Source organism: Plectropomus leopardus, chromosome 11 (assembly GCF_026936395.1).
Source record: "Plectropomus leopardus strain MGB_pleo_1.0 chromosome 11, ASM2693639v1, whole genome shotgun sequence".
In the NCBI taxonomy this organism is placed as follows: domain Eukaryota; kingdom Metazoa; phylum Chordata; class Actinopteri; order Perciformes; family Serranidae; genus Plectropomus; species Plectropomus leopardus.
The window spans coordinates 17,914,028-17,941,530 of record NC_142186.1 but is presented as its reverse complement, the minus strand read 5'-3'; the positions used below and the strand labels follow the sequence as shown (position 1 = coordinate 17,941,530).

General features: G+C 37.3%; 1 protein-coding gene across 6 annotated transcripts in view; it reads left to right on the top strand.

The window, feature by feature from the left end:
- Nucleotides 1-27,503, top strand: part of fhod3b (formin homology 2 domain containing 3b) — a 139,833-nt gene that overhangs the window by 97,903 nt on the left and 14,427 nt on the right. For 4 of the 6 annotated variants that reach the window (XM_088084150.1, XM_088084152.1, XM_042489534.2 and 1 more), the window contains 6 exons: nucleotides 643-762; nucleotides 1,614-1,775; nucleotides 2,884-3,074; nucleotides 3,283-3,475; nucleotides 5,348-5,371; nucleotides 5,966-6,152. In XM_088084150.1, the coding sequence (XP_087940276.1) occupies nucleotides 643-762; nucleotides 1,614-1,775; nucleotides 2,884-3,074; nucleotides 3,283-3,475; nucleotides 5,348-5,371; nucleotides 5,966-6,152 (877 nt within the window). The remainder of the gene's footprint in view (nucleotides 1-642; nucleotides 763-1,613; nucleotides 1,776-2,883; nucleotides 3,075-3,282; nucleotides 3,476-5,347; nucleotides 5,372-5,965; nucleotides 6,153-27,503) is intronic. The other 2 variants (XM_088084151.1, XM_088084153.1) reach the window with 1 other exon arrangement.

The following is a 27,503-nucleotide window of genomic DNA, read 5'->3' as shown; positions in this document are numbered from 1 at the left end:
ATATTGACCAAAATCTGCATGGGGGATTTTAGGTCCGACTCTTACTTAGCCAGCTGCAGTGACTGTAGAAAGAACCAGGCTAGCTGTCCCCCCCTTTGTTTCCAGTCTTTATATTATGCTTATCGACCGATTGCTGACTGAAGTCTTTAAAATATTTTTCAGATTTAGTTTCATACTTGTACCACTGACAGATTCACAATGTATAGTTTATTTTAAATAGGACAAAAAAATTGCAGAAAAACCAGAGACAACATATTTTGTTGTTGCACACTTTTTTTTTTCTTTTTCAAAACCTGGTGCCTTCATTACCTTCATGCCAACCTGATTGCAGACAGTTAAGTCGGACATTTGGGCGTGTTTAACTACAAGTGGCTACCGTAGCCTCAAGATGCTAGCCTCAAGCAGAGATGAGGAGTGGACTACAAGTTTCATCTAACTCCACAACCTCAGATATTCTTTCTTTTCAAACTTGTAGTCAACTTCAACCAATGCTTCCTCAAGTCACCTGAGGCAAACTTGATGTATTTTATGATTCTGACAATTTACTGTACAGTGTCATCAAGGAAAACAGAAAAGCAGAATTAATTGGTAGAAACACGAACAGAAGGAGTGCGTTGTGACTGCATTTTCATGCTCTTTTAGGAAGTGGCAGAGCCTCTGCAGGACCTGAAGGAGGGGATGGACCAGTTAGAAAAAAACAAGACGCTCCGCTACATCTTGACCACATTGTTGGCCATTGGCAACTTCCTCAACGGCACTAATGTGAGTAACCCTGGCTTAGAGGCTCCTCTTTTTTTCACTGTCTCTCCCTCTGTGCCTTTTATGCATTTCCTCCATTTCCTCCCACGCACCCCCCCACCCCCCACCCTCCCACCAAAATATTTATTTGGCAAGGTTAACAGTGGACCCTATGTGTAGAAGAATGTGCTGCCTGACTGCACCAGACACTGTCCTTCTATAGTAAAAATGCTCATAAGGGCCTCTGCTGAACCTGGCTCTGTCTGTCTGAGGGGAAAAAGGCAGCGAGGATCTATGATAGCGGTTTTCTGACCGTTTGTATTTGTCTGGCTGCTTGTGTGTAAACACGCATCTGTGTCTTGGATATTTTTGTCTCACTCTGTGATGCCGATAACTGTGGCTTAGCATGTGCTGTTGTGTGCATCTGTGTAAATGTCTATGTATGAATGAACCTCTGGGATATGAGAGCCAAAAATGCAAAAGGGAAACATAAGTCATCAACATCAAAACAAGTAGTTCCCGTAAATAATGGCTGCATTATATTTTGCAGTAAGCCATTTAAACCTGGCAGCAGAACAAGGGAGATCCTGTTGGGATTTTATCTTTCATGATATGTCCGGGCTCTTTTTAGCTCTGCTGTGGAGAGCAGAACAATCGGTCGGGTTTGAAGTAGATTGTGGTCTCTGATAATCACCAGCCAAATGAATCTACATATCTACTCGGCGCACTCCATTGAGCCCCTTTTTCTAACCATGCCAAAAAGGAAATTCACTGCAATTTGGTCGTCGACTCGGAGTCTTGATTTTTAATTTCAGACAGTTGTTTCTGTCCCACATTCTGACCATGTTGCTGTGTATGTGTGCTTGCATCTCCAGGCTAAAGGCTTTGAGCTGAATTACTTGGAGAAAGTCCCGGAGGTGAAGGACACGGTTCATAAGCAGTCCCTGCTGCACCACGCCTGCACCATTGTGGTGGAGAAGTTTCCAGACAGCACTGACCTCTACTCTGAGATAGGAGCCATTACCCGCTTGACTAAGGTGGTTAACTTTTTCAAAAAATGTGTCCACATTATCAGTTTGTCACTATAGTGGAAACCACTTATATTGATCACGTCTGTCCAGATTGATCGCTGTAAGCCGATGCTAATTTTAAGCTAATTTCTGTCTTTTTCTTCATTTCTCACACACATTATCTTCTAAATGACATTTTTATTTTTATTATATTCATATAAAGCAAAAGAATGGACAATTTTGCTATTTACAGGGTTTCCACACATTTTAATGGACAAACTTTTCAAAAAAATTCTAATAACTTTTAAGGGCTCATAATAACTTATTTTCGTTCCCCACTTGCCTGGCATTTTTAAAACATATCTGATTTAATGTCAGCTAGCTGGAGGACATGAGGGGAGAGACAAAACGTGGGGAGAAGACAAGTATGTGATAGTAAACAAAACATCACACATCGAAACATATTAGAGCTATGTTATATCATCAGCTACAGAAAATGAATTTGTTGAATTATGTTTAAGATTATCCATGGAAGATTACTATAACAGTGTCATGGCACTGAACAAAACTTACTTTTGCTGGTTTTCCATGACTGTAGGAGTGCTGTATTTACTGAATTTCATTAACTGTTTCAAAATTTAGTACAGCTGTTTTATTACGGGGACATTGCATGAGTGAACATTGTCAAACCCCCTGGCAAGGGCAGATTCAACCACAGGTGCCTTCCCAGTGCACATTCATTTTTTGTCTCTATTACTTGCATCACTAACAAGCAGACACAAGTTTCGAGGAAATTGATTGTCATTGATCGAATATGGCTTTCTTCTTCCAGCACATGTGCATTCAGCACTAGCCTCAGGTATCCCATGACAAAACATTATGATGGGAGTAATGTAAAAGAAATGAAAGTAAAGCCCCAGAATGAACACTATAAGCAGACTACTTGATTAATATAAGCCCATTATTTAAACTGCTTTTTTGTAGATTTTGTCCCAAGCTTTTTCATCCATATAAGCGGTTGACCACTGTAACTGTAATCACTAGCTCCCCTGTGGTAGTAAATCAAAATTTAATATCCATTGATGTTAATCCTCAACAGTTGGTGATGACTTTTTGTCTGTGATATTGTTGTCAGGTGGACTTTGACCAGCTTCAAGACAATTTGTCCCAGATGGAGCGAAGGTGCAAAGCATCATGGGATCACCTCAAGGTTATTGCGAAACATGAGATGAAACCAGCATTGAAACAAAAAATGTCTGACTTCCTCAAAGATTGTGCAGAGAGAATCATTATTCTGAAGATTGTACATCGAAGAATACTCAACAGGTATGCTCAGGTGTAGAAAACGACTCCATGCTGAATTAGATTAGAAATGTCCTGTATTTTTCTGCCAAAATGTGTATATTGTTACCAATATTTCTAACATTTTTAATGGCATGTAAAACCATTTTTATTGTAGATTCATGGTTACTTTTGAAGCATATATAAACTGTTTCCACCAAAGTATTTCTGATGTTTCTTTACACATCTGCAGGTTTCATGCCTTTCTGCTGTTCCTGGGCCATCCGATTTACGCGGTACGTGAGGTCAGCATTCATCGCTTTAGCAAGATCCTGAGTGAATTTGCCCTGGAGTATCGTACAACAAGAGAGCGCGTGCTCCAGCAGAAACAGAAGAGGGCCAACCACAGAGAGAGGAACAAGACCAGGGGAAAAATGATAACAGATGTAAGTGCTCCTCACCACGAGCAAAGGTCACACATACACTTTCTCCATTTCCTGATCCTCGTCTTTATTTAGTTTTTACTTTCTCAATTCTATGAGACAGTAAGAGCAATCCCTAGACACTGGTTATAACCTTAATCTAGTTAAAGTGCCAAACGTGGCAATTTCTAACAGATGCAGCATACATTTGTAATGACATCAGCATAGTTCCCCTGTATTCACATGTATAGGTTACTGTAACAACAATCAGTGAGTTGTTTTTAGTGTATCTCATTCTGTAGCTGCAGCAGGCTAAGAAAGGCCAGAGCAAATACCTCCCTGCATGATTAAAATCCCTTAAACCCTGAGGAGTTTGCTGCTCAGAGCGGACTCCACAGCGAGCCTTGGCAGGGGCCCCTCTCTCTTCAAAGGGACCCTAATTCAATCACTGTGTGAAAATTCAAACCTTTGGACATCCCTGAAGGAGAAATAACAACGCCCACACCTCAGCCGCACTCTTAAAAAGATGTTCAGTCGAATATGCTCTCCTGTTCCATAGCTTGTATATAGGTGCAATGTTTTTTTTTTATAGTATAGGGGGTAAAAATCTCATTGCAATTTTGATGTTTAAAGGAATAGTTTGACATTGTTCACTTTCTTACCACGAGTTGGATGAGAAGATTAATGCAACTCTCATCTGGAACCAGATAAGCTTAGCCTTGCTTAAAGACTGAAAGCAGAGGCAGACAGCTGGCCTCGCTGTGTCTGAAGGTGAAAAAAATCAGAGTACAATTAAAAGCAGGTGAAAACACAATTTTTTAAAAAAAATTTTTGGCACAAAAAAGTAATAACGTCTTAATTAGTGAGCTTTCATTTTTTTTTTTTTTCACTTGCGCAATTGATCAAATGGGTCTACTTTCCCAAAGGCTGTTTTTACTTGCCCCTAAACAAATTATTTTTTTACAGTTATCAAATAACAACATGTACTAAAATTACGAGTCATGTTTCATAGCACCAGCAAGGCCCGGAGTTTGGGGTTGTTGGCATCCCAAGCTGCCATGCAAGCGAGATGCTGTCAGCTCTTGTTATGGAACCCCAGTGACCTTTTTCAGACACATGCCATGTCTTTGAAAAGTGTCCCAGTTTTGTTCGCTTTGTTCTCAAACTTACGTCAAACTGTGCAATACATAGTTGGAGTTTGGCCTACACTACTAACCCTACCGGACTAAACTCCTTTTTCCAGGATAATTGAAACGCTCACTTGCACTTTAACTCAAAAATTTTGTCTTAACTAGCTGCCATTTTCTCTTAAGTGCATATGCAACTCTCAACAGAGATGAGAAAGAAGCAAGATGGCTCACTCTTAAGGTACTTCCATCATCAGTTCCACGAAAAACTGTGTTTAATTATTTTTTTATCAGGCAAGTGAGTTGCTAGATTTACTAGTCCAACGTGGAGTTTTACTTGGCTCGGGCGATTGGGCAGTACCTATTATTGATCCTAGTTTAGAGGTGGTGGTAGGCCAATTTTTTATCTCCGGACAGAACTAGGTTAGCTGTATCTCGCTGTTTCCAGTCTGAACTACTAAGCTAAGCTAACCAACTGCTGGGTCCAGCTATATATTTACTATAACTCTCAGCAAAAAGCAAATAAACATATTTCCTAAAATATTAAACTATTCCTGTAAAGTTTATGACAGAAATCAAGGACTACAAATGTGCTTCTTTATTATTTTAAATCCATGTATCTCAGCAGTGTATGCTCATTAAGCTGAAATCCCAAAGAGTCTTTCCTGGAAAATTGTAACTTTGTACTCAGAAAGTGTTCACTTGACAGCAGAGGTATTTACAACACACCTCTTGGCATTTTCTTCTTCCATTTTCTTTATCTCTGTAGAGTGAGGATGACGATGACAGTGAGGTAGGAGGTGACTTTGTGTGTAAACAAGTGCATGTAACCTTTCCGTTATGACTAACATTCAGCCAGACTGTGCTGTCATAACTTTGAACAATAACAGGTGTATTTACGAGGACAGGTCATCAGTTAGACTGACAGGCCTTGTGTGCGTCTGACCTTACATGAATGAGGAAGCTTGAAGGTGATGACAAGTAAAGAAAGAGTTTGTATGATGTCATTCGAAGTGTTGAGTAAATCTCACTAGGACGAGCTACTTCCTGGTCAACTTTAATGGACCTCAGACTGAGAAGCTGTCTTCTTGAGCCAGCCATGTAACAGTCATAGGGAATTTTTTATGTTTTGTTTGTGAAACAAAATGAATAGCACCTTAAACATGTATGTGAAACGTTTGACTGTATGAAATGACTAATTGTTCTTATTTTAGACTGGAAGGTGCTGTGTTGCTTGTAAATATTAACCTGTATGATAACTTTGATATTTAAAGCTTTTTCTTGCGGTTCTTCATACACACTAAAAGTTTCCGAGCATGGAACTGAGTTATTTTTTCTCCTAGTAACATAATGTCAGATATCCTAATTCTGTGCCCTCTCCCTTCAGAGTGGTAAATTTGGCAGTGGCCCATCAGATGCACAGGAGAACCAGCCCCAGGGTATCCAGTATGCTGAAGATGCAGCTGAACATGAGAACATGAAGGCTGTACTTAGGAGTAGCCTGCAGGGTGGAGATAGTGTGACGTCCACAGTGCCAGGCCTCCGTTCACGCACCAGAGCCAGCAGCACCAGAGGTCAGTCTCATTAATATGTTTTACTATGTTTACTGCCACCATCCATTCAGTACACAGTGATTTTCCTCTATGGCCATGAAAGCTCCAGGTGCACTGCATAAACATTTCTATTTCACTGAAGTAATCCTACCTGAAGCCTTAAAGCTGATCTTTCACTAGGTGTGGTATGTTAAGCCTACAATTACCTATCATTACTACCAGAAATTGAAGAAATTAGGGAAAGTTCAGATGAATTATTAACCACGGGGATAGAAAAGAAAACAAGATTTTTGTAACAGTCCTCCTGTGAGGTGGGGCCTAGAGCAACCAGATTATTAGCAAGAAGACTGTAAAATTGACAGACTGAAAGGACTTATGAATACAAAGAGACTGAAACTATTTTCAGGAATTATTACAGTAATTTGTATAGCCAACCACCGTGTGCTGATATTGAGCAAATAAGGGCTTCTCTGGAGACACTGGATTTACCAGTAAACTGTGAAAGACCAGAATGACCCAATGACTTCAACCATAACAAGAGCAGAAATGGAGAAAGAAATAAGTAGATTAAAAACAAATAAGTCACCAGATCTTCCTCCTGAGTGGTACAAAAAACTCAGCGAAAAACTTATTCCACTACTTGAATCATCATCAATCAATTACACACTTGAACATGGTGAACTCCCACCATCATGGAAGAAAGCTGTAATATCAGTGAATCCCAAGGGAAAGAACAGTGAGACCTGCTTAGACTGCCGACCCAGTCTGACTGATAGTATAACATTAGAGAGATCTACCCGACAGGGATGTTGCCTTTCGCCCAACCTTATTCGCAATTTTTATAGAGCCCCTGGTGCAAGCTATCAGGCAGAATTAAGAACTCAAGGGGATAAACTCAAGGGGATGAAGACCACATCATCAGCAAAAAGCCTGAAGATGTGGTCTTCATCCCAAATTTTAACAATAAACTGTCAACCATCTAAAATAATACGACAAAAATATAATTTGAATTGGAGTGCTGAAAAAAGACATACCTAGAGGTAACATTAACAAAAGAAATAGATAAATTATATAAAGTCAATTATATCAAAGTGGATCAGGATATTAGGAGAGATACTGAGACGTTGGTTGCCCTTCCCCTGAATTTCAGCTCACGAATAGACTACACTACCAAGACTCCTCTACTTATTTCAGTCACTACCTATTGATTTCCCTGAAAATCAATTTCGAGTCTGGGACAAAATTATTTCAAGGTTCATATGGAATGGTCAAAGGAGACACAAATGATGCAAAGGATATACTTCAGCAGGTAGTTGTGCCACTAGGTTCACATTAGAATTGTGATTTAATTTAATACGAAAACTACTTCAATGGATAGCCTATGATAAACATTTTACCACAGCTAGTTTTGATCTAAGGTTCAAATAATGGATTCCACATGGTATAACGGCACTATGCACTGTAATGTTATGAGTTTCCAGGAGTTGAAACAAAACTATACTTGAAGCAGCCATGACTGCTTCAGATATTTGCAACTGAGGGACTATTTAGTTAGAGAAATAAAGAATGATGTAAATTTGGATAAAAATTGGATTATTAGAACTATAAGGGGAGTTTACAATTCAAAGAAATATAGGATAATATCTACATTATATAAATACCTATTTGAGAGAACAGGAAATGCAACATTGAATATTAAAGTGTGGGAAAAAGAACTGGGTGTGACTATTACAAAAGAAAAAGTTACATTTTTGGAAAACACAACAGTCAACAACATCCTCACGTATTTGGAGAGAGCACTGTTGGAAAATGTAATCCGATTCCTTGTGTCCCTCAGATTAAAAGCAAATACTTGTCTATAACACTGCCATGTTGGAGAAGCTGTGAGACAGTAAATGTTGATTATAGCCATGTATTTTATGTAGTTTAAAGTTTTATGTACTATACTATTTTATGTAGTTTAAAGTGGTTTCCAGCACTTTTTAGGACGTGTCATTTTTTGACATTTTTGCCATACTATAGCCTTGCATTTTCGGTGGATTTTTCGACCTAAAATTTTGTGTTGTTTTTGACCGTTTTTGGAAAATCCTTTGCTTTGGCGTGTCATTGCACGCTAATTTATGTAGTTTAAAGTGGTTTCCAGCACTTTTTAGGACGTGTCATTTGTTGCATTTTTGGTGGATTTTTCAACATGCTGTTTTGGGATGTTTTTGGCCAGTTTTTGCAACAGCCTTTGCTATGACGTGTCTTTGCACGCTATTTTATGTAGTTTAAAGTGGTTTCCAGCACTTTTTAGAACGTGTCATTTTTTGACATTTTTGCCATACTATAGCCTTGCGATTTCGGTGGATTTTTCGACATACAATTTTGGGGTGTTTTTGGCTGTTTTTGCAACAGCCATTGCTATGGTGTGTCTTTGAACGCTATTTTATGTGGTTTAATTTGGTTTTCAGCACTTTTTAAGACATGTCATATTTTGACATTTTTGCCATACATTTTTGGTGGATTTTTCAACATGCAATTTTAGGGTGTTTTTTGCTATTTTTGAAAAATCTTTTGCTATGGCAGATCTTTGCACGCTATTTTATGTAGTTTAAAGTGGTTTCCAGCACTTTTCAGGACGTGTCATTTTTTGACATTTTTGCCATACTATAGCCTTGCATTTTCGGTGGATTTTTCGACCTAAAATTTTGTGTTGTTTTTGACCGTTTTTGGAAAATCCTTGGCTTTGCGTGTAATTGCACGCTGATTTATGTAGTTTAAAGTAATTTTCAGCACTCTTCAGGACGTGTCATTTTTTGACATTTTTGCCATACTAAAGCCTTGCATTTTTGGTGGATTTTTTGACATGCTATTTTGTGTTGTTTTTGACCGTTTTTGCAACAGCATTTGCTATGGCGTGTCTTTGCACTCTATTTTATGTGGTTTAATGTGGTTTTCAGCACTTTTTAAGACATGTCATATTTTGACATTTTTGCCATACTATAGCCTTGCATTTTTGGTGGATTTTTCAACATGCCATTATGTGCTGTTTTTGACCGTTTTTGGAAAATCCTTGGCTTTGGCGTGTCATTGCACGCTATTTTATGTAGTTTAAAGTAATTTTCAGCACTCTTCAGGACGTGTCATATTTTGACATTTTTGCCATACAAGCAAAATACAAGCAATGTTTGACCTGTACACACAGCTTTGACTAGATGAGGCCGGACACAAGTGATCATAGACGTGTATCTCTCCACCACTGGAGGGAAACCCACTTCAAGCTGGGCTTTAGAGTGGCCGGCTCGTTTCATGATGGTCTGGGACTTCTTACACCACGGCAAAAAGTGCATGTACATTGCCTTGCATTTTTGGTGGATTTTTCGACATGCTATTTTGTGTTGTTTTTGACCGTTTTTGGAAAATCCTTTGCTATGGCGTGTCTTTGTACGCTATTTTATGTGGTTTAATGTGGTTTTCAGCACTTTTTAAGACATGTCATATTTTGACATTTTTGCCATACTATAGCCTTGCATTTTCGGTGGATTTTTCGACATGCCATTATGTGCTGTTTTTGACCGTTTTTGGAAAATCCTTTGTTATGGTGTGTCTTAACGCTCTGTTTTATGTAGTTTAAAGTGGTTTCCAGCACTTTTTAGGACGTGTCATTTTTTGACATTTTTGCCATACTATAGCCTTGCATTTTCGGTGGATTTTTCGACATGCCATTATGTGTTGTTTTTGACCGTTTTTGGAAAAACCTTTGCTATGGTGTGTCTTTGCACACTTTTTTATGTAGTTTAAAGTGGTTTCCAGCACTTTTTAGGACGTGTCATTTTTTGACAATTTTGCCATACTATAGCCTTGCATTTTCGGTGGATTTTTCGACATGCCATTATGTGCTGTTTTTGACCGTTTTTGGAAAATCCTTTGCTATGGCGTGTCTTTGCACGCAATTTTATGTAGTTTGAAGTGGTTTCCAGCACTTTTTAGGACCTGTCATATTTTGACAATTTTGCCATACTATAGCCTTGCAATTTTGGTGGATTTTTCGACATGCCATTATGTGCTGTTTTTGACCGTTTTTGGAAAATCCTTTGCTATGGCGTGTCTTTGCACGCAATTTTATGTAGTTTGAAGTGGTTTCCAGCACTTTTTAGGACGTGTCACATTTTGACAATTTTTGCCATACTATAGCCTTGCAGTTTTGGTGGATTTTTCAAAATGCTATTTTGGGGTGTTTTTGACCATTTTTGGAAAATCCTTTGCTATGGCGTGTCTTTGCACGCAATTTTATGTAGTTTAAAGTCATTTTCAGCAGTTTTTAGGACATGTCATATTTTGACATTTTTGCCATACTATAGCCTTGCATTTTGGTGGATTTTTCATCATGCCATTATGTGCTGTTTTTGACCGTTTTTGGATAATCCCTTGCTATGGTGTGTCTTTGCATGCAACTTCATGTAATTTGAAGTGGTTTCCAGCACTTTTTAGGACGTGTCATATTTTGACAATTTTGCCATACTATAGCCTTGCATTTTCGGTGGATTTTTCGACATGCCATTATGTGTTGTTTTTGACCGTTTTTGGAAAAACCTTTGCTATGGTGTGTCTTTGTACGCTATTTTATGTGGTTTAAAGTAATTTTTCAGCACTTTTTAGGACGTGTCATATTTTGACATTTTTGCCATACTATAGCCTTGCATTTTTGGTGGATTTTTTGACATGCTATTTTGTGTTGTTTTTGTCTGTTTTTGAAACAGCATTTGCTATGGCGTGTCTTTGCACTCTATTTTATATGGTTTAATGTGGTTTTCAGCACTTTTTAGGACGTGTCATATCTTGACATTTTTGCCATACTATAGCCTTGCATTTTTGATGGATTTTTCAGCATGCTATTTTGGGGTGTTTTTTGCCGTTTTTGGAAAATCCTTTGCTATGGCGTGTCTTTGCACGCAATTTCATGTAATTTAAAGTAATTTTCAGCACTTTTTAGGACGTGTCATTTTTTGACATTTTTGCCATACTATAGCCTTGCATTTTCGGTGGATTTTTCGACATGCCATTATGTGCTGTTTTTGACCGTTTTTGGAAAATCCTTTGTTATGGTGTGTCTTTGCACGCAATTTTATGTAGTTTGAAGTGGTTTCCAGCACTTTTTAGGACGTGTCATATTTTGACAATTTTGCCATACTATAGCCTTGCATTTTCGGTGGATTTTTCGACATGCCATTATGTGCTGTTTTTGTCTGTTTTTGGAAAATCCTTTGTTATGGCGTGTCTTTGCACGCAATTTTATGTAGTTTGAAGTGGTTTCCAGCACTTTTTAGGACGTGTCATATTTTGACATTTTTGCCATACTATAGCCTTGCAGTTTTGGTGGATTTTTCGACATGCCATTATGTGCTGTTTTTGACCGTTTTTGGAAAATCCCTTGCTATGGTGTGTCTTTGCACGCAATTTTATGTAGTTTGAAGTGGTTTCCAGCACTTTTTAGGACGTGTCACATTTTGACATTTTTGCCATACTATAGCCTTGCAGTTTTGGTGGATTTTTCGAAATGCTATTTGGGGTGTTTTTGACCGTTTTTGGAAAATCCTTTGTTATGGCGTGTCTTTGCACGCTATTTTATGTAGTTTAAAGTAATTTTCAGCAGTTTTTAGGACATGTCATATTTTGACATTTTTGCCATACTATAGCCTTGCATTTTCGGTGGATTTTTCGACATGCCATTATGTGCTGTTTTTGACCGTTTTTGGAAAATCCTTTGTTATGGTGTGTCTTTGCACGCAACTTCATGTAGTTTGAAGTGGTTTCCAGCACTTTTTAGGACGTGTCATATTTTGACAATTTTGCCATACTATAGCCTTGCATTTTCGGTGGATTTTTCGACATGCCATTATGTGTTGTTTTTGACCGTTTTTGGAAAAACCTTTGCTATGGTGTGTCTTTGTACGCTATTTTATGTGGTTTAAAGTAATTTTTCAGCACTTTTTAGGACGTGTCATATTTTGACATTTTGGCCATACTATAGCCTTGCATTTTTGGTGGATTTTTTGACGTGCTATTTTGTGTTGTTTTTGTCTGTTTTTGAAACAGCATTTGCTATGGCGTGTCTTTGCACTCTATTTTATATGGTTTAATGTGGTTTTCAGCACTTTTTAGGACGTGTCATATCTTGACATTTTTGCCATACTATAGCCTTGCATTTTTGATGGATTTTTCAGCATGCTATTTTGGGGTGTTTTTTGCCGTTTTTGGAAAATCCTTTGCTATGGCGTGTCTTTGCACGCAATTTCATGTAATTTAAAGTAATTTTCAGCACTTTTTAGGACGTGTCATTTTTTGACATTTTTGCCATACTATAGCCTTGCATTTTCGGTGGATTTTTCATCATGCTTTTTTGGGATGTTTTTGTCTGTTTTTGGAAAATCCTTTGTAATGGTGTGTCTTTGCACGCAACTTCTTGTAGTTTAAAGTGGTTTCCAACACTTTTTAGGACGTGGCATATTTTGACAATTTTGCCGTACTATAGCCTTGCATTTTCGGTGGATTTTTCGACATGCCATTATGTGCTGTTTTTGACCGTTTTTGGAAAATCCCTTGCTATGGTGTGTCTTTGCACGCAATTTTATGTAGTTTGAAGTGGTTTCCAGCACTTTTTAGGACGTGTCACATTTTGACAATTTTGCCATACTATAGCCTTGCATTTTCGGTGGATTTTTCGACATGCCATTATGTGCTGTTTTTGACCGTTTTTGGAAAATCCTTTGCTATGGCGTGTCTTTGCACGCAATTGTATGTAGTTTAAAGTGGTTTCCAGCACTTTTTAGGTCGTGTCATTTTTTGACATTTTTGCCATACTATAGCCTTGCAGTTTCGGTGGATTTTTCGACATGCCATTATGTGCTGTTTTTGACCGTTTTTGGAAACGCCTTTGCTATGGCGTGTCTTTGCACGCAATTTTATGTAGTTTAAAGTAATTTTCAGCACTTTTTAGGACGTGTCATTTTTTGACATTTTTGCCATACTATAGCCTTGCATTTTCGGTGGATTTTTCATCATGCTATTTTGGGATGTTTTTGTCTGTTTTTGGAAAATCCTTTGTTATGGTGTGTCTTTGCACGCAACTTCATGTAGTTTGAAGTGGTTTCCAGCACTTTTTAGGACGTGTCATATTTTGACAATTTTGCCATACTATAGCCTTGCATTTTCGGTGGATTTTTCATCATACTATTTTGGGATGTTTTTGTCTGTTTTTGGAAAATCCTTTGTTATGGCGTGTCTTTGCACGCAATTTCATGTAGTTTGAAGTGGTTTCCAGCACTTTTTAGGACGTGTCATTTTTTGACATTTTTGCCATACTATAGCCTTGCATTTTCGGTGGATTTTTCGACATGCCATTATGTGCTGTTTTTGACCGTTTTTGGAAAATCCTTTGTTATGGCGTGTCTTTGCACGCAGTTTCATGTAGTTTTAAGTGGTTTCCAGCACTTTTTAGGACCTGTCATATTTTGACATTTTTGCCATACTATAGCCTTGCATTTTCGGTGGATTTTTCATCATGCTATTTTGGGACGTTTTTGTCTGTTTTTGGAAAATCTTTTGTTATGGCGTGTCTTTGCACGCAATTTCATGTAGTTTGAAGTGATTTCCAGCACGTTTTAGGACCTGTCATATTTTGACATTTTTGCCATACTATAGCCTTGCAGTTTTGGTGGATTTTTCGACATGCCATTATGTGCTGTTTTTGACCGTTTTTGGAAAATCCCTTGCTATGGTGTGTCTTTGCACTCTATTTTATGTAGTTTAAAGTAATTTTCAGCACTTTTTAGGACGTGTCATTTTTTGACATTTTTGCCATACTATAGCCTTGCATTTTCGGTGGATTTTTCGAAATGCTATTTTGGGATGTTTTTGACCGTTTTTGGAAAATCCTTTGCTATGGCGTGTCTTTGCACGCTATTTTATGTAGTTTAAAGTAATTTTCAGCACTTTTTAGAACGTGTCATTTTTTGACATTTTTGCCATACTATAACCTTGCATTTTGGGTGGATTTTTCATCATGCTTTTTTGGGATGTTTTTGTCTGTTTTTGGAAAAACCTTTGTTATGGCGTGTCTTTGCACGCAACTTCATGTAGTTTGAAGTGGTTTCCAGCACTTTTTAGGACGTGTCATATTTTGACAATTTTGCCATACTATAGCCTTGCATTTTCGGTGGATTTTTCATCATGCTATTTTGGGATGTTTTTGTCTGTTTTTGGAAAATCCTTTGTTATGGCGTGTCTTTGCACGCAATTTCATGTAGTTTGAAGTGGTTTCCAGCACTTTTTAGGACCTGTCATATTTTGACATTTTTGCCATACTATAGCCTTGCAGTTTTGGTGGATTTTTCGACATGCCATTATGTGCTGTTTTTGACCGTTTTTGGAAAATCCCTTGCTATGGTGTGTCTTTGCACTCTATTTTATGTAGTTTAAAGTAATTTTCAGCACTTTTTAGGACGTGTGATTTTTTGACATTTTTGCCATACTATAGCCTTGCATTTTCGGTGGATTTTTCATCATGCTATTTTGGGATGTTTTTGTCTGTTTTTGGAAAATCCTTTGTTATGGCGTGTCTTTGCACGCAATTTTATGTAGTTTGAAGTGGTTTCCAACACTTTTTAGGACGTGTCATTTTTTGACATTTTTGCCATACTATAGCCTTGCATTTTGGGTGGATTTTTCATCATGCTATTTTGGGATGTTTTTGTCTGTTTTTGGAAAATCCTTTGTTATGGCGTGTCTTTGCACGCAATTTCATGTAGTTTGAAGTGGTTTCCAGCACTTTTTAGGACGTGTCATATTTTGACAATTTTGCCATACTATAGCCTTGCATTTTCGGTGGATTTTTCATCATGCTATTTTGGGATGTTTTTGTCTGTTTTTGGAAAATCCTTTGTTATGGCGTGTCTTTGCACGCAATTTCATGTAGTTTGAAGTGGTTTCCAGCACTTTTTAGGACCTGTCATATTTTGACATTTTTGCCATACTATAGCCTTGCAGTTTTGGTGGATTTTTCGACATGCCATTATGTGCTGTTTTTGACCGTTTTTGGAAAATCCCTTGCTATGGTGTGTCTTTGCACTCTATTTTATGTAGTTTAAAGTAATTTTCAGCACTTTTTAGGACGTGTGATTTTTTGACATTTTTGCCATACTATAGCCTTGCATTTTCGGTGGATTTTTCGACATGCTATTTTGGGATGTTTTTGACCGTTTTTGGAAAATCCTTTGCTATGGCGTGTCTTTGCACGCTATTTTATGTATTTTAAAGTAATTTTCAGCACTTTTTAGGACGTGTCATATTTTGACATTTTTGCCATACTATAGCCTTGCATTTTCGGTGGATTTTTCATCATGCTATTTTGGAATGTTTTTGTCTGTTTTTGGAAAATCCTTTGTTATGGCGTGTCTTTGCACGCAGTTTCATGTAGTTTGAAGTGGTTTCCAGCACTTTTTAGGACCTGTCATATTTTGACATTTTTGCCATACTATAGCCTTGCATTTTCGGTGGATTTTTCGACATGCCATTATGTGCTGTTTTTGACCGTTTTTGGAAAATCCTTTGTTATGGCGTGTCTTTGCACGCAGTTTCATGTAGTTTTAAGTGGTTTCCAGCACTTTTTAGGACCTGTCATATTTTGACATTTTTGCCATACTATAGCCTTGCAGTTTTGGTGGATTTTTTGACATGCCATTATGTGCTGTTTTTGACCGTTTTTGGAAAATCCTTTGCTATGGCGTGTCTTTGCACGCAATTGTATGTAGTTTAAAGTGGTTTCCAGCACTTTTTAGGTCGTGTCATTTTTTGACATTTTTGCCATACTATAGCCTTGCAGTTTTGGTGGATTTTTCGAAATGCTATTTTGGGGTGTTTTTGACCGTTTTTGGAAAATCCTTTGCTATGGCGTGTCTTTGCACGCAATTTTATGTAGTTTAAAGTAATTTTCAGCACTTTTTAGGACGTGTCATTTTTTGACATTTTTGCCATACTATAGCCTTGCATTTTCGGTGGATTTTTCATCATGCTATTTTGGGATGTTTTTGTCTGTTTTTGGAAAATCCTTTGTTATGGCGTGTCTTTGCACGCAATTTTATGTAGTTTGAAGTGGTTTCCAGCACTTTTTAGGACGTGTCATATTTTGACATTTTTGCCATACTATAGCCTTGCATTTTCGGTGGATTTTTCGACATGCCATTATGTGCTGTTTTTGACCGTTTTTGGAAAATCCTTTGTTATGGCGTGTCTTTGCACGCAGTTTCATGTAGTTTGAAGTGGTTTCCAGCTCTTTTTAGGGCTTGTCATATTTTGACAGTTTTGCCGTTCTATAGCCTTGCAGTTTTGGTGGATTTTTCGACATGCCATTATGTGCTGTTTTTGACCGTTTTTGGAAAATCCCTTGCTATGGTGTGTCTTTGCACTCTATTTTATGTAGTTTAAAGTAATTTTCAGCACTTTTTAGGACGTGTGATTTTTTGACATTTTTGCCATACTATAGCCTTGCATTTTCGGTGGATTTTTCGACATGCTATTTTGGGATGTTTTTGACCGTTTTTGGAAAATCCTTTGCTATGGCGTGTCTTTGCACGCTATTTTATGTAGTTTAAAGTAATTTTCAGCACTTTTTAGGACGTGTCATTTTTTGACATTTTTGCCATACTATAGCCTTGCATTTTCGGTGGATTTTTCATCATGCTATTTTGGGATGTTTTTGTCTGTTTTTGGAAAATCCTTTGTTATGGCGTGTCTTTGCACGCAGTTTCATGTAGTTTGAAGTGGTTTCCAGCACTTTTTAGGACCTGTCATATTTTGACATTTTTGCCATACTATAGCCTTGCATTTTCGGTGGATTTTTCGACATGCCATTATGTGCTGTTTTTGACCGTTTTTGGAAAATCCTTTGTTATGGCGTGTCTTTGCACGCAGTTTCATGTAGTTTTAAGTGGTTTCCAGCACTTTTTAGGACCTGTCATATTTTGACATTTTTGCCATACTATAGCCTTGCAGTTTTGGTGGATTTTTTGACATGCCATTATGTGCTGTTTTTGACCGTTTTTGGAAAATCCTTTGCTATGGCGTGTCTTTGCACGCAATTGTATGTAGTTTGAATTGTTTTCCAGCACTTTTTAGGACGTGTCACATTTTGACAATTTTGCCATGCTATAGCCTTGCAGTTTTGGTGGATTTTTCGAAATGCTATTTTGGGGTGTTTTTGACCGTTTTTGGAAAATCCTTTGCTATGGCGTGTCTTTGCACGCTATTTTATGTAGTTTAAAGTAATTTTCAGCACTTTTTAGGACGTGTCATTTTTTGACATTTTTGCCATACTATAGCCTTGCATTTTCGGTTGATTTTTCATCATGCTATTTTGGGATGTTTTTGTCTGTTTTTGGAAAATCCTTTGTTATGGCGTGTCTTTGCACGCAGTTTCATGTAGTTTGAAGTGGTTTCCAGCACTTTTTAGGACGTGTCATATTTTGACATTTTTGCCATACTATAGCCTTGCATTTTCGGTGGATTTTTCGACATGCCATTATGTGCTGTTTTTGACCGTTTTTGGAAAATCCTTTGTTATGGCGTGTCTTTGCACGCAGTTTCATGTAGTTTGAAGTGGTTTCCAGCACTTTTTAGGACCTGTCATATTTTGACATTTTTGCCATACTATAGCCTTGCAGTTTTGGTGGATTTTTCGACATGCCATTATGTGCTGTTTTTGACCGTTTTTGGAAAATCCCTTTGCTATGGTGTGTCTTTGCACTATTTTATGTAATTTAAAGTAATTTTCAGCACTTTTTAAGATATGTCATATTTTGACATTTTTGCCATACTATAGCCTTGCATATTCGTGGATTTTTCGTCACGCTATTTTGGGATGTTTTTGTCTGTTTTTGGAAAATCCTTTGTTATGGTGTGTCTTTGCACGCAACTTCATGTAGTTTGAAGTGGTTTCCAGCACTTTTTAGGACGTGTCATATTTTGACAATTTTGCCATACTATAGCCTTGCATTTTCGGTTGATTTTTCATCATGCTATTTTGGGATGTTTTTGTCTGTTTTTGGAAAATCCTTTGTTATGGCGTGTCTTTGCACGCAGTTTCATGTAGTTTGAAGTGGTTTCCAGCACTTTTTAGGACCTGTCATATTTTGACATTTTTGCCATACTATAGCCTTGCATTTTCGGTGGATTTTTCGACATGCCATTATGTGCTGTTTTTGACCGTTTTTGGAAAATCCTTTGTTATGGCGTGTCTTTGCACGCAGTTTCATGTAGTTTGAAGTGGTTTTCAGCACTTTTTAGGACCTGTCATATTTTGACATTTTTGCCATACTATAGCCTTGCAGTTTTGGTGGATTTTTCGACATGCCATTATGTGCTGTTTTGTCTGTTTTGGAAAATCCTTTACTATGGCGTGTCTTTGCACGCTATTTTATGTAGTTTAAAGTAATTTTCAGCACTTTTTAGGACGTGTCACATTTTGACAATTTTGCCATACTATAGCCTTGCATTTTCGGTGGATTTTTCGACATGCTATTTTGGGATGTTTTTGACCGTTTTTGGAAAATCCTTTGCTATGGCGTGTCTTTGCACGCTATTTTATGTAGTTTAAAGTAATTTTCAGCACTTTTTAGGACGTGTCATTTTTTGACAATTTTGCCATACTATAGCCTTGCATTTTCGGTGGATTTTTCGACATGCCATTATGTGCTGTTTTTGACCGTTTTTGGAAACGCCTTTGCTATGGCGTGTCTTTGCACGCTATTTTATGTAATTTGAAGTGGTTTCCAGCACTTTTTAGGACGTGTCATATTTTGACATTTTTGCCATACTATAGCCTTGCATTTTCGGTGGATTTTTCGACATGCCATTATGTGCTGTTTTTGACCGTTTTTGGAAAATCCTTTGCTATGGCGTGTCTTTGCACGCTATTTCATGTAGTTTGAAGTGGTTTCCAGCACTTTTTAGGACCTGTCATATTTTGACATTTTTGCCATACTATAGCCTTGCAGTTTTGGTGGATTTTTCGACATGCCATTATGTGCTGTTTTTGACCGTTTTCGGAAAATCCCTTGCTATGGTGTGTCTTTGCACTCTTTTTTATGTAGTTTAAAGTAATTTTCAGCACTTTTTAGGACGTGTGATTTTTTGACATTTTTGCCATACTATAGCCTTGCATTTTCGGTGGATTTTTCGACATGCTATTTTGGGATGTTTTTGTCTGTTTTTGGAAAATCCTTTGTTATGGTGTGTCTTTGCACGCAACTTCATGTAGTTTGAAGTGGTTTCCAGCACTTTTTAGGACGTGTCATATTTTGACAATTTTGCCATACTATAGCCTTGCATTTTCGGTGGATTTTTCATCATGCTATTTTGGGATGTTTTTGTCTGTTTTTGGAAAATCCTTTGTTATGGCGTGTCTTTGCACGCAATTTCATGTAGTTTGAAGTGGTTTCCAGCACTTTTTAGGACCTGTCATATTTTGACATTTTTGCCATACTATAGCCTTGCATTTTCGGTGGATTTTTCGACATGCCATTATGTGCTGTTTTTGACCGTTTTTGGAAAATCCTTTGTTATGGCGTGTCTTTGCACGCAGTTTCATGTAGTTTGAAGTGGTTTTCAGCACTTTTTAGGACCTGTCATATTTTGACATTTTTGCCATACTATAGCCTTGCAGTTTTGGTGGATTTTTCGACATGCCATTATGTGCTGTTTTTGTCTGTTTTCGGAAAATCCCTTGCTATGGTGTGTCTTTGCACTCTATTTTATGTAGTTTAAAGTAATTTTCAGCACTTTTTAGGACGTGTGATTTTTTGACATTTTTGCCATACTATAGCCTTGCATTTTCGGTGGATTTTTCGACATGCTATTTTGGGATGTTTTTGACCGTTTTTGGAAAATCCTTTGCTATGGCGTGTCTTTGCACACTATTTTATGGAGTTTAAAGTGGTTTCCAGCACTTTTTAGGACGTGTCATTTTTTGACATTTTTGCCATACTATAGCCTTGCATTTTCGGTGGATTTTTCGACATGCCATTATGTGCTGTTTTTGACCGTTTTTGGAAAATCCTTTGCTATGGCGTGTCTTTGCACGCTATTTTATGTAGTTTGAAGTGGTTTCCAGCACTTTTTAGGACGTGTCACATTTTGACAATTTTGCCTTACTATAGCCTTGCATTTTCGGTGGATTTTTCATCATGCTTTTTTGGGATGTTTTTGTCTGTTTTTGGAAAATCCTTTGCTATGGCGTGTCTTTGCATGCAATTTTATGTAGTTTAAAGTGGTTTCCAGCACTTTTTAGGTCGTGTAATTTTTTGACATTTTTGCCATACTATAGCCTTGCATATTCGTGGATTTTTCGTCACGCTATTTTGGGATGTTTTTGTCTGTTTTTGGAAAATCCTTTGTTATGGCGTGTCTTTGCACGCAATTTTATGTAGTTTGAAGTGGTTTCCAGCACTTTTTAGGACGTGTCACATTTTGACAATTTTGCCATACTATAGCCTTGCATTTTCGGTGGATTTTTCATCATGCTATTTTGGGATGTTTTTGTCTGTTTTTGGAAAATCCTTTGTTATGGCGTGTCTTTGCACGCAATTTCATGTAGTTTGAAGTGGTTTCCAGCACTTTTTAGGACGTGTCATATTTTGACATTTTTGCCATACTATAGCCTTGCATTTTTGGTGGATTTTTCAACATGCTATTTTGTGTTGCTTTTGACCGTTTTTGCAACAGGATTTGCTATGGCGTGTCTTTGCACTCTATTTTATATAGTTTAAAGTGGTTTCCAGCACTTTTTAGGACGTGTCATTTTTTGACATTTTTGCCATACTATAGCCTTGCATTTTCGGTGGATTTTTCGACATGCTATTTTGGGATGTTTTTGACCGTTTTTGGAAAATCCTTTGCTATGGCGTGTCTTTGCACGCTATTTTATGTAGTTTAAAGTAATTTTCAGCACTTTTAGGACGGTCATTTTTGACATTTTGCCATACTATAGCCTTGCATTTTCGTGGATTTTTCATTATGCTATTATTGGGATGTTTTTGACCGTTTTTGGAAAATCCTTTGCTATGGCGTGTCTTTGCACGCTATTTTATGTAGTTTGAAGTGGTTTCCAGCACTTTTTAGGACGTGTCACATTTTGACAATTTTGCCATACTATAGCCTTGCATTTTCGGTGGATTTTTCATCATGCCATTATGTGCTGTTTTTTGACCGTTTTGGAAAATCCTTTGTTATGGCGTGTCTTTGCACGCAATTTTATGTAGTTTGAAGTGGTTTCCAGCACTTTTAGGGACGTCACATTTTGACAATTTTGCCATACTATAGCCTTGCATTTTTCGTGGATTTTTCATCATGCTATTTTGGGATGTTTTTGTCTGTTTTGGAAAATCCTTTGTTATGGCGTGTCTTTTGCACTTCATGTAGTTTGAAGTGGTTTCAGCACTTTTTAGGACGTCATATTTTGACAATTTTGCCATACTATAGCCTTGCATTTTCGGTGGATTTTTCATGCTATTTTGGGATGTTTTTGTCTGTTTTTGGAAAATCCTTTGTTATGGCGTGTCTTTGCACGCAATTTCATGTAGTTTGAATTGTTTTCCAGCACTTTTTAGGACGTGTCACATTTTGACAATTTTGCCATACTATAGCCTTGCATTTTCGGTGGATTTTTCAACATGCTATTTTGGGATGTTTTTGACCGTTTTTGGAAAATCCTTTGCTATGGCGTGTCTTTGCACGCAATTTTATGTAGTTTGAAGTGGTTTCCAGCACTTTTTAGGACGTGTCATTTTTTGACATTTTTGCCATACTATAGCCTTGCATTTTCTGTGGATTTTTCATCATGCCATTTTGGGATGTTTTTGACCGCTTTTGGAAAATCCTTTGTTATGGCGTGTCTTTGCACGCTATTTTATGTAGTTTAAAGTGGTTTCAGCACTTTTTAGGACGTGTCATTTTGACATTTTTGCCATACTATAGCCTTGCATTTTCGGTGGATTTTTCGACATGCTATTATGTGCTGTTTTTGACCTGCTTTTTGAAAATCCTTTGCTATGGCGTGTCTTTGCTTATTTTATGTAGTTTGAAGTGGTTTCCAGCACTTTTAGGACGTGTCATTTTTGACATTTTTGCCATACTATAGCCTTGCAATTTTGGTGGATTTTTCGACGTGCCATTATGTGTTGTTTTTGACCGTTTTTGGAAAATCCTTTGCTATGGCGTGTCTTTGCTCGCTATTTCATGTAGTTTAAAGTAATTTTCAGCACTTTTTAGGACGTGTCATTTTGACATTTTGCCATACTATAGCCTTGCATTTTTGTGGATTTTTCGACATGCTATTTTGGGATGTTTTTGACCGTTTTGGAAAATCCTTTGCTATGGCGTGTCTTTGCACACTATTTTATGTAGTTTAAAGAGGTTTTCAGCACTTTTTAGGACGTGTCATTTTTGACAATTTGCCATACTATAGCCTTGCATTTTGTGGATTTTTCACATGCCATTATGTGCTGTTTTGACCGTTTTGGAAAATCCTTTGTTATGGCGTGTCTTTGCACGCAATTTTATGTGGTTTGAATTGTTTTCCAGCACTTTTTAGGACGTGTCATATTTTGACAATTTTGCCATACTATAGCCTTGCATTTTGGTGGATTTTCATGCTATTTTGGGATGTTTTTGACCGTTTTGGAAAATCCTTTGCTATGGCGTGTCTTTGCACGCATTTATGTGTAGTTTGAAGTGGTTTCAGCACTTTTTAGGACGTGTCATATTTTGACATTTTTGCCATACTATAGCCTTGCATTTTCGGTGGATTTTCGACATGCCATTTTGGGATATGTTTTTGACTGTTTTTGGAAAATCCTTTGCTATGGCGTGTCTTTGTACGCTATTTTATGTGGTTTAATGTGGTTTTCAGCACTTTTTAAGATATGTCATATTTTGACATTTTTGCCATACTATTGCCTTGCATATTCGGTGGATTTTTCGTCACGCTATTTTGGGATGTTTTTGGCTGTTTTTGGAAAATCCCTTGCTATGGCGTGACTTTGCACTGTCTTTTATGTAGTTTGAAGTGGTTTCCAGCACTTTTTAGGACGTGTCATATTTTGACATTTTTGCCATACTATAGCCTTGCAATTTTGGTGGATTTTTCGACATGCCATTTTGGGGTGTTTTTTGCCGTTTTTGGAAAATCCTTTGCTATGGCGTGTCATTGCACGCAATTTTTATGTAGTTTGAAGTGGTTTCCAGCACTTTTTAGGACGTGTCATATTTGACATTTTGCCATACTATAGCCTTGCATTTTGGTGGATTTTTCATCATGCTATGTGGGCTGTTTTTGACCGTTTTTGGAAAATCCTTTGCTATGGCGTGTCTTTGCACGCAATTTTATGTAGTTTGAAGTGGTTTCCAGCACTTTTTAGGACGTGTCATATTTTGACATTTTTGCCATACTATAGCCTTGCAGTTTTGGTGGATTTTTCAAAATGCTATTTTGGGGTGTTTTTGACCGTTTTTGGAAAATCCTTTGTTATGGCGTGTCTTTGCATGCAATTTTATGTAGTTTAAAGTGGTTTCCAGCACTTTTTAGGACGTGTCATATTTTGACATTTTTGCCATACTATAGCCTTGCAGTTTTGGTGGATTTTTCGACATGCTATTTTGGGGTGTTTTTGACCGTTTTTGGAAAATCCTTTGCTATGGCGTGTCTTTGCACGCTATTTTATGTAGTTTAAAGTGGTTTCCAGCACTTTTTAGGACGTGTCATTTTTTGACATTTTTGCCATACTATAGCCTTGCATTTTCGGTGGATTTTTCGACATGCCATTATGTGCTGTTTTTGACCGTTTTTGGAAAATCCTTTGCTATGGCGTGTCTTTGCACGCTATTTTATGTAGTTTGAAGTGGTTTCCAGCACTTTTTAGGACGTGTCATTTTTTGACATTTTTGCCATACTATAGCCTTGCAATTTTGGTGGATTTTTCGACATGCCATTATGTGCTGTTTTTGACCGTTTTTGGAAAATCCTTTGCTATGGCGTGTCTTTGCACGCTATTTTATGTAGTTTAAAGTAATTTTCAGCACTTTTTAGGACGTGTCATATTTTGACATTTTTGCCATACTATAGCCTTGCATTTTTGGTGGATTTTTCGACATGCTATTTTGTGTTGTTTTTGACCGTTTTTGGAAAATCCTTTGCTATGGCGTGTCTTTGCACGCTATTTTATGTAGTTTAAAGTAATTTTCAGCACTTTTTAGGACGTGTCATTTTTTGACATTTTTGCCATACTATAGCCTTGCATTTTCGGTGGATTTTTCGACATGCCATTATGTGCTGTTTTTGACCGTTTTTGGAAAATCCTTTGCTATGGCGTGTCTTTGCACTCTATTTTATGTAGTTTAAAGTGGTTTCCAGCACTTTTTAGGACGTGTCATTTTTTGACATTTTTGCCATACTATAGCCTTGCATTTTCGGTGGATTTTTCGACATGCCATTATGTGCTGTTTTTGACCGTTTTTGGAAAATCCTTTGCTATGGCGTGTCTTTGCACGCTATTTTATGTAGTTTGAAGTGGTTTCCAGCACTTTTTAGGACGTGTCATATTTTGACATTTTTGCCATACTATAGCCTTGCATTTTGGTGGATTTTTCACATGCTATTTTGGGATGTTTTTGACCGTTTTGGAAAATCCTTTGCTATGGTGTCTTTGCATCATTTATGTAGTTTAAAGTGGTTTCAGCACTTTTTAGGACGTGTGATTTTTGACATTTTGCCATACTATAGCCTTGCAGTTTTGGTGGATTTTTCGACATGCTATTTTGGGATGTTTTTGACGTTTTGGAAAATCCTTTGCTATGGCGTGTCTTTGTACACTATTTTATGTGGTTTAATGTGGTTTTCCAGCACTTTTTAGGACCTGTCATTTTTTGACATTTTTGCCATACTATAGCCTTGCATTTTGGGTGGATTTTTCATCATGCTATTTTGGGATGTTTTTGTCTGTTTTTGGAAAATCCTTTGTTATGGCGTGTCTTTGCACGCTATTTTATGTAGTTTAAAGTGGTTTCCAGCACTTTTTAGGACGTGTCATTTTTTGACATTTTTGCCATACTATAGCCTTGCAGTTTTGGTGGATTTTTCGACATGCTATTTTGGGATGTTTTTGACCGTTTTTGGAAAATCCCTTGCTATGGTGTGTCTTTGCACTCTATTTTATGTAGTTTAAAGTAATTTTCAGCACTTTTTAGGACGTGTCATTTTGACATTTTGCCATACTATAGCCTTGCATTTTGGTGGATTTTTCACATGCTATTTTGGGGTGTTTTTGACCGTTTTGGAAAATCCTTTGCTATGGCGATGTCTTTGCACGCTATTTTATGTAGTTTAAAGTAATTTCCAGCACTTTTTAGGCGTGTCATTTTTGACATTTTTGCCATACTATAGCCTTGCATTTTGATTGGATTTTTCGACATGCCATTATGTGCTGTTTTTGACCGTTTTTGGAAAATCCTTTGCGAGGGCGTGTCATGCACGCTATTTTATGTAGTTTGAAGTGGTTTCCCATACTTTTTAGGACGTGTCATATTTTGACATTTTTGCCATACTATAGCCTTGCATTTTGATTGGATTTTCATCATGCCTATTTTGGGATGTTTTTGACTGTTTTGGAAAATCCTTTGTTATGGCGTGTCTTTGCATAATTCATGTAGTTTAAAGTGGTTTCCAGCACTTTTTAGGACGTGTCACGTTTTGACAATTTTGCCATACTATAGCCTTGCATTTTCGGTGGATTTTTCATCATGCTATTTTGGGATGTTTTTGTCTGTTTTTGGAAAATCCTTTGTTATGGTGTGTCTTTGCCAACTTCATGTAGTTTGAAGTAATTCCAGCACTTTTTAGGGCGTGTCATATTTTGACATTTTTGCCATACTATAGCCTTGCATTTTGGTGGATTTTTCCACATGCCATTATGTGCTGTTTTTGACCGTTTTGGGAAAATCCTTTGCTAAGGCGTGTCTTTACCTCAAATGTGATATGTAGTTAAAAAGTTTCCAGCACTTTTTATGACGTGTCAAATTTTTGACATTTTGCATCAAAAATGTGCAAAGGCATAGCAAAGGATTTTCCAAAACGGTCAAAAACATAATGGCATGTGAAAATCCAAATGCAAGGCTATAGTATGTGGCAAAACTGTCAAAACACGACCCAAAAAGTGCTGGAAACCATAGCATGTTGAAAGACAATCCATAGCAAAATTTTAACAAAGTCCAAAACAGTCAAACACATAATGGCATGTCGAAAAATCCACCGAAAATGCAAGGCTATAGTATGGCAAAATGTCGAAAATGTGACACGTCCTAAAAAGTGCTGGAAACCACTTTAAACTATATAAAATAGAGTGCAAAGACACGCCATAGCAAATGCTGTTGCAAAAACGGTCAAAAACAACACATAATGGCATGTCGAAAAATCCACCAAAATTGCAAGGCTATAGTATGGCAAAAATGTCAAAATATGACACGTCCTAAAAAGTGCTGAAAATTACTTTAAACTACATAAAATAGCGTGCAAAGACACGCTACAGCAAAGGATTTTCCAAAAACGGCAAAAAACACCCCAAAATAGCATGTTGAAAAATCCCAACAAAATGCAAGGCAATAGTATGGCAAAAATGTCAAAATGTGACACGTCCTAAAAAGTGCTGGAAACCACTTCAAACTACATAAAATACAGTGCAAAGTCACGCCATAACAAAGGATTTTCCAAAAACAGCCAAAAACATCCCAAAATAGCATGACGAAAAATCCACGAATATGCAAGGCTATAGTATGGCAAAAATGTCAAAAAATGACACGCCCTAAAAACTGCTGAAAATTACTTTAAACTACATAAAATAGCGTGCAAAGACACGCCATCGAAAAGGATTTTCCAAAAACGGTCAAAAACACCCCAAAATAGCATTTCAAAAATCCACCAAAACTGCAAGGCTATAGTATGGCAAAATGTTAAAATATGACACGACTTAAAAAGTGCTGGAAACCACTTTAAACTACATACAATTGCGTGCAAAGACACGCCATAGCAAAGGATTTTCCAAAAACGGTCAAAAACAGCACATAATGGCATGTTGAAAAATCCACCGAAAATGCAAGGCTATAGTATGGCAAAACTGTCAAAATGTGACACGACCTAAAAAGTGCTGGAAACCACTTCAAACTACATAAAATTGCATGCAAAGACACGCCATAGCAAAGGATTTTCCAAAAACAGTCAAAAACAACACATAATGGCATGTCAAAAAATCCACCGAAGATGCAAGGCTATAGTATGGCAAAAATGTCGAA